Here is a 7,298-nt window from a genome sequence, read left to right on the forward strand (position 1 = left end):
TGTTTTTGTTGGGTGTTGGGTAAGTTTTTATGTTTTTATTGGGGTTGGGTAAGATTTTTTATGTTTTTATTGGGTGTTGGGTAAGTTTTTATATTTTTGTTGGGTGTTAGGTACGTTTTTAATGTTTTTGTTGGGTGTTGGGTAAGTTTTATGTTCTTATGTGGTTGGGTAAGTTTTATGTTTTTGTTGGGTGTAGGGTAAGTTGTTTTTTTTAAATTATGGAAAGGTGAGCTTTTTGTTTTGTAATCTGAAAACATTACATTCAATATTTCGTCTCAAGTTAACTATACATCATACACAGTAAGGAAGGTATAAGTTAAATCAGGCCCTTACTTACGTCTTCACAACAAGTCACGTGACCTCCAGAAAATCACGTGTGAATTACAATACCAATAAATACAGAAATCGAAACTTCCTACTTTGTTTTCTTTTTTCTCTATTCCCCCTTCCCCATTGCATGCTTGAATTTCTGGCTTAGCAGTAAGCTTGAGGATTCATAACGCTAAAATTCGGAGTTCGATTCTTGTGGCGGCTACATACCAGATAGTTCATTGGGCAACTTTGTGTTTAAGAACAAACAAATTTCTTGAATTTAAATTCGTTTGGTTTTTAATTTGTAAATTTCAAATATATAGTTAACTATAAAACTTGTCATAAGTGTAATTTTGTACATTAACATGTTAATTAGTTAGATAAATTATTATCAAAAAAACCTAAGACCTTGTAGGTAAGCAAAATGATATATATGATTAGTATGGCAAAATGAAATTAAACACTAAGGAAAGTGTAGTAGGAGATACTGTTGAAATTAGTTTAAATTAAACACTAAGGAAAGTGTAGTAAGAGATACTGTTAAAATTAGTTTAAATTACACATTAAGGGAAGTGTAGTAGGAGATACTGTTGAAATTAGTTTAAATTAAACACTAAGGGAAGTGTAGTAAGAGATACTGTTAAAATTATTTTAAATTAAACACTAAGGAAAGTGTAGTAAGAGATACTGTTAAATTAGTTTAAATTAAACACTAAGGGAAGTGTAGTAGGAGATACTGTTAAAATAGTTTAAATTACACATTAAGGGAAGTGTAGTACGAGATACTGTTAAATTAGTTTAAATTAAACACAAAGGAAAGTGTAGTAGGAGATACTGTTGAAATTAGTTTAAATTAAACACTAAGGAAAGTGTAGTAGGAGATACTGTTGAAATTAGTTTAAATTACACATTAAGGGAAGTGTAGTAGGAGATACTGTTGAAATTAGTTTAAATTAAACACTAAGGAAAGTGTAGTAGGAGATACTGTTAAAATCGGTTTACATTAAACACTAAGGGAAGTGTAGTAGGAGATACTGTTAAAATCGGTTTACATTAAACACTAAGGGAAGTGTAGTAGGACATACTGTTAAAATCGGTTTACAATAAACACTAAGGGAAGTGTAGTAGGACATACTGTTAAAATCGGTTTACATTAAACACTAAGGGAAGTGTAGTAGGAGATAATGTTAAAATTAGTTTAAATTAAACACTAAGGAAAGTGTAGTAGGAGATAATGTTAAAATTAGTTTAAATTACACATTAAGGGAAGTGTAGTAGGACATGCTGTTGAAATTAGTTTACAAAGAAGCTCATTGACTGAAACTCTGAAAAAATATTATTTCGGATATTCTCGCAAAGCTACACAAAGTTTACCTGCCGTCCACCAGTTTGAAATGATAGGCTAGAGGGTAGGCAGCTAGTTAACAGCACCCACCGCACATTCTTTAGCTACTTTAATGGAATAAAAGGGTTTGAGTCTCACTCAAAGTACAAGGACCCGAACCATGGACACTCGGATCCACAAACCGGTATTCCAATCACAATGCAACGACAGACCCAGGTTATACCTGATCAACATGCATAACAAAAATTATATTACAAAAGTCTGGAATAGATAACTTCGTAATTTTCGAAATCTAATTACTGCTTGAAAACAACTGATTTTATTATCTGCCTTAGTTACTAGCAAAATTATTTACCACCAGGAGTCTCCCAACTTAGTAAAAAAAATACAAATTGACAACAGAAACTCTAATAAATTTAATATGTTCCTCGGTGTTTCTCTAAGCCTAATTAAAACTCATCTCATCTATGTGTAGTTAATTAGAATTCTGGAAAGCATTTTAATTATTTTTCCACAAAAATAGAGATAATAAAAATGTTACAACTAATACAATGATCGTATGATTCTAATGAGAAAGGTATTATATTTTTAGTTCATGTATTTCCTAATACATTATTTCAAAGTTAGCTAAGATTTGGTGTGAAAGAAGTGTTGGATTAACTCTGTGATGGAGTTCTGAATGTCGGAGCTGCCAAACCGGGTTCGAACCCGTGCAATACTACAAAATATTGTTATAAAAGTGACAGTCGACAAAGTGGATGATGGGAGATAGAGTTATTGCCTGCTCTACCTCTGATCAGCTATTCAAATTAAGAGACAACACCAATTAGCTTTAGTAACTTTCAGAAGTATATGTAAAATCAAAACGAAAATCAATATTAAAATTAGTGAATAACTTAAATCTGCATACTTATGACTTAAAGATATAAGTATACTTCAGTTTGGAACACAGTTTTTTAGAGATTAGAAGTTTAGAAGAACAACAGTATTTTATTATTTTCTAAATTGTATAGATATACAACATTTCTGATCATATTAAGTCATATATATATAGTTTCCATATGCGTTCGTAATATGACTTAAAACTTGCTCAAAAACCAATGTAAAATAAAATCTCGAAATAAATCAAGCTAGAGTTGTTAAGTAAGCATTTCACTAATTACACGTATTTTTTCTTTTCATTCAGTTGTTTTTCAATTTCATTATTTTTTTGGACTTCTTCAGACATCACATCTAACAGTTTGTTTGTTTATTTGTTGTTAAGCACAAAGCTATACAATGTGCTATCTGTACTGTTCCCACCACTGGTATCTAAACCCTGTTCTAAGCGTTTTAATCCTTCAGACTTACCGCTTACTTCTCAATAAACACTAAATTCCACAATGGAACAACTGTATTATTAAGAACAATATCAATAAACACTGAATATTACAATGGCTGTATTATTAAGAACAATATGAATAAACACTGAATATTACAATGGCTGTATTATTAAGAACAATATGAATAAACACTGAATATTACAATGGCTGTATTATTAAGAACAATATTAATAAACACTGAATATTACAATGCCTGTATTATTAAGAACAATATTAATTAACACTGAATATTAGAATGGCTGGATTATTAAGAACAATATCAATAAACACTGAATATTACAATGGCGTATTATTAAGAACAATATGAATAAACACTGAATTTTACAATGAAACAGCTGTATTATTAAGAACAATATCAATAAACAATGAATTTCACAATGAAACAGCTGTATTACTAAGAACAATATCAATAAACACTGAATTTCACAATGAAACAGCTGTATTATTAAGAACAATATCAATAAACACTGAATTTCACAATGAAACAGCTGTATTATAAGGAAATATATTAATAAACACTGACAATTCCAGTAGTGAAAGAAGAAAAAAAAAAGAACGAATCTTGGAAGACGCACAGTGTTCGAACTAGAAATCGTAATACCTGTTACACGTACATTTGTGAACAGTTCTATAAAAGTTTGTTTGTTTGGAATTAAGCTACACAATGGGCTATCTGTACTCTACCCACCACGGGTATCGAAACCCGGTTTCTAGCGTTGTAAGCCCGCAGACATACCGCTGTACCACTGGGGGCTCTATAAAAGTGGAACAGTAACTAATTTATAACGCGTGAGGTAGTATGAAAGATTTTATCTGTCAGTTTCCTTTACTTTGTTTTTCTTTGAATAGGTTTCTTTATCGTTTCAATGTTTTACGTTAAGCAAAGTTACAAACTTGATGGTTAGTCGTTTCATGTTTTACGTTAAGCAAAGTTACAAACTATGATGGTTAGTCGTTTCATGTTTTACGTTAAGCAAAGTTACAAACTCTGATGGTTAGTCGTTTCATGTTTTACGTCAAGCAAAGTTACAAACTCTGATGGTTAGTCGTTTCATGTTTTACGTCAAGCAAAGTTACAAACTCTGATGGTTAGTCGTTCAATGTTTTACGTTAAGCAAAGTTACAAACTCTATGGTTAGTCGTTTCATGTTTTACGTTAACCAAAGTTACAAACTCTGATGGTTAGTCGTTTCATGTTTTACGTTAAGCAAAGTTACAAACTCTGATGGTTAGTTGTTTCATGTTTTACGTTAAGCAAAGTTACAAACTCTGATGATTAGTCGTTTCATGTTTTACGTCAAGCAAAGTTACAAACTCTGATGATTAGTCGTTTCAATGTTTTACGTTAAACAAAGTTACAAACTCTGATGGTTAGTCGTTTCATGTTTTACGTCAAGCAAAGTTACAAACTCTGATGGTTAGTCGTTTCATGTTTTACGTCAAGCAAAGTTACAAACTCTGATGATTAGTCGTTTCATGTTTTACGTCGAGCAAAGTTACAAACTCTGATGATCCGTGGTCCATTTTGTATTTAAGAAACTGATCCAATCTCGAATAGGTGAAATGACTTAAAAGTTTAAAGGTAATAAAATAAAAAAATATACACAAATACACACCAGCCATGTGACTTTCACAGCCTCTGACGTCATACTTTCAAAAACAATAGATCTTGGTGGGCCAGCAGGAGCTAGTGGGGAAATAATATCACTATATTTTCAGTTGATTTGTAAATTATAAGGACGATAATAAAATATTATAACTGGTTATCTTATCATTAAGAAAGCAGTGTGATAATCGTTAGCTGGAATATGCTAAATTTTAATATTTATAAGGATGATAATAAAATATTATAACTGGTTATCTTATCATTAAAAAAGCAGCGTGATAATCGTTAGCTGGAATATGCTAAATTTTAATATTTATAAGGACGATAATAAGATATCATAACTGGTTATCTTATCATTAAGAAAGCAGTGTCATAATCGTTAGCTGGAATATGCTAAATTTTAATATTTATAAGGACGATAATAAGATATCATAACTGGTTATCTTATCATTAAGAAAGCAGTGTCATAATCGTTAGCTGGAATATGCTAAATTTTAATATTTATAAGGACGATAATAAAATATTATAACTGGTTATCTTATCATTAAGAAAGCAGTGTGATAATCGTTAGCTGGAATATGCTAAATTTTAATATTTTTTAAAGCCTGCTTAGAGATAAAAAAATGTTAACTTAGGAATGGTTTTGAAAGACATTAACCTTAACGTAATGTTTTGGAAACGCTTTAAAATATAGCAAAATTTTGAATTCATATTTATGAAAACTATATATAAGCTCTTTTTGTTAACTTGCACACTAAATAAACTTTTATAGCTTTCATGTCAAATATATAATTATTTTTATGGTAAGTAGTTTTCTACATAAAGTTTATAACTTTTGTAGGAATCAAAGAATAATGAATGCCGTAGAATCTGGTTTGTTTGTTTGGTTTTCTAATTCGAGCATATATGTTTTAATTCTATCTAGAAATCTTTAAGTTATTTACGATTATAATATAAATCATACAGCTTATATTTTCTATAAAATCTACACTTTTGACCAAACCGATGGTGACGTAGAACCTGCCTTCAGAGTCAGTTGTAAAGGTCACTTTCGTGCTAAGTCCACTCACACCGATAATGTTTTCTGCAGTAACGTAAAGTTCATAGGTTGTAGCAGGCTTTAAATGATCCAATCGGGTAGCGACATCTGTACTAGAGACTGTTGTATTATATACAGTTTTGTGGTTTTCTAAGAAGAATAAAAGAATTGAATATATATATATATATAATACAAACATATTTATATTAAAAGTGGATTTATAACGCATTATATATTAATCCATTCACCTATTTATCTGTCTATCCGTTAAACCATCCAGTTATCCATCCATCAATGTACGTATCTACATGTCAAGTTTATTAAATTCATCTGTCTAACTTTATTTATTCCTCCAAAACTGAGCGTTTTTTTTCATATCAATATTTTCTTCTGTCTATCTTTTGAAGTATACTATGTTTACGTCGTGCAGCAATATATTGAACATTCACCCACACATAAAAATAAATATCGACAAACAACCACAAAAACATTAATCTGATCCTTCCATTCATTTGATCACTCAGAATCTATATATTTATCCGTCAGATTTTCTATTATTTCTATGTGTTGACCTACAGCTCCAAATATCACGATGTTTGTATTACCATCCATATAGTTCTATATCTTTAAACTTTTTCTTATATCTTTGTGCTTTCCTTCCTGAGTGATATCTCGAAACGGATAATATCTAATGATAACATTACTAAACGGTTCAAACAATGATAATTCGTAGATCTGTGACGTAAAGATATAGAGGAGGTGTGATAATAGAGTAATAATTTTTTCAAGTTGTGGGGGAAGAAAGTTACCACGTCTTGGACCTCCTTTCTTCATTTTTTGTAATTGTTTAGCTTTAACAGCTAAAACTTCGTTTCTACAACAATATTATCACTATTTTGTTCCTAATCTTTGTTAATGCAATCGCTAATATCAACTTTGTAAGTACTTAGGAGAAAACACCGAGCAGCCAAATTACCAAATAATTGAATCCAGAAATCACGTTCACACAATATTGAGTTCTGTGGCTATCGCGGTGGATACGAACATCTGTTTCAAAGAGCCCTAAGTACAACAACACAAGAAATTATGACTATGAAAAAAAAGAGCCTTCAAAGAAATAGATAGCTTTGTCTGACTTAGGATTTTTATGTTCACTTTCACACCACACGAAATAATAAATGACCAAACCATCTCAAGTTGACCAGCGATTTCTTCCCTTACTCCGGATCCATTTCCCAACACCCAGCTCCCTCTATAAGCTTAAAACGGAAAGAAGGGTTACAGCGTACAAAGGCTTAAGGGGAAATATTTGGTTAATAGCACAAAGATTGTAGCAGCCTACATCGCATTTGCTTACGTAAATTTTTAGATGATCTACTGATAGTAAATACAGAGTAAGTCTTTGGTTGGGAAAGGATACTGATAGTAAATACAGAGTAAGTCTTTGGTTGGGAAAGGATACTGATAGTAAATATGTGTAAGTCTTTGGTTGGGAAAGGATACTGATAGTAAATACAGAGTAAGTCTTTGGTTGGGAAAGGATACTGATAGTAAATACAGAGTAAGTCTTTGGTTGGGAAAGGATACTGATAGTAAATACAGAGTAAGTCTTTG

At 31.0% G+C, this 7,298-nt stretch overlaps 1 protein-coding gene across 1 annotated transcript in view; it reads right to left on the reverse strand.

Annotated features, from left to right (window-relative positions):
* LOC106469521 (Down syndrome cell adhesion molecule-like protein Dscam2) overlaps positions 1-7,298 on the reverse strand; it is a 120,162-nt gene that overhangs the window by 36,668 nt on the left and 76,196 nt on the right. Inside the window, exons 14-15 of the mRNA XM_022398060.1 lie at positions 5,670-5,840; positions 4,656-4,726 (exon numbers count right to left, since the gene is read on the reverse strand). Of these exons, the coding sequence (XP_022253768.1) occupies positions 4,656-4,726; positions 5,670-5,840 (242 nt within the window). The remainder of the gene's footprint in view (positions 1-4,655; positions 4,727-5,669; positions 5,841-7,298) is intronic.

This window comes from Limulus polyphemus, unplaced genomic scaffold (assembly GCF_000517525.1).
Source record: "Limulus polyphemus unplaced genomic scaffold, Limulus_polyphemus-2.1.2 Scaffold3525, whole genome shotgun sequence".
Classification (NCBI taxonomy): Eukaryota; Metazoa; Arthropoda; class Merostomata; order Xiphosura; family Limulidae; genus Limulus; species Limulus polyphemus.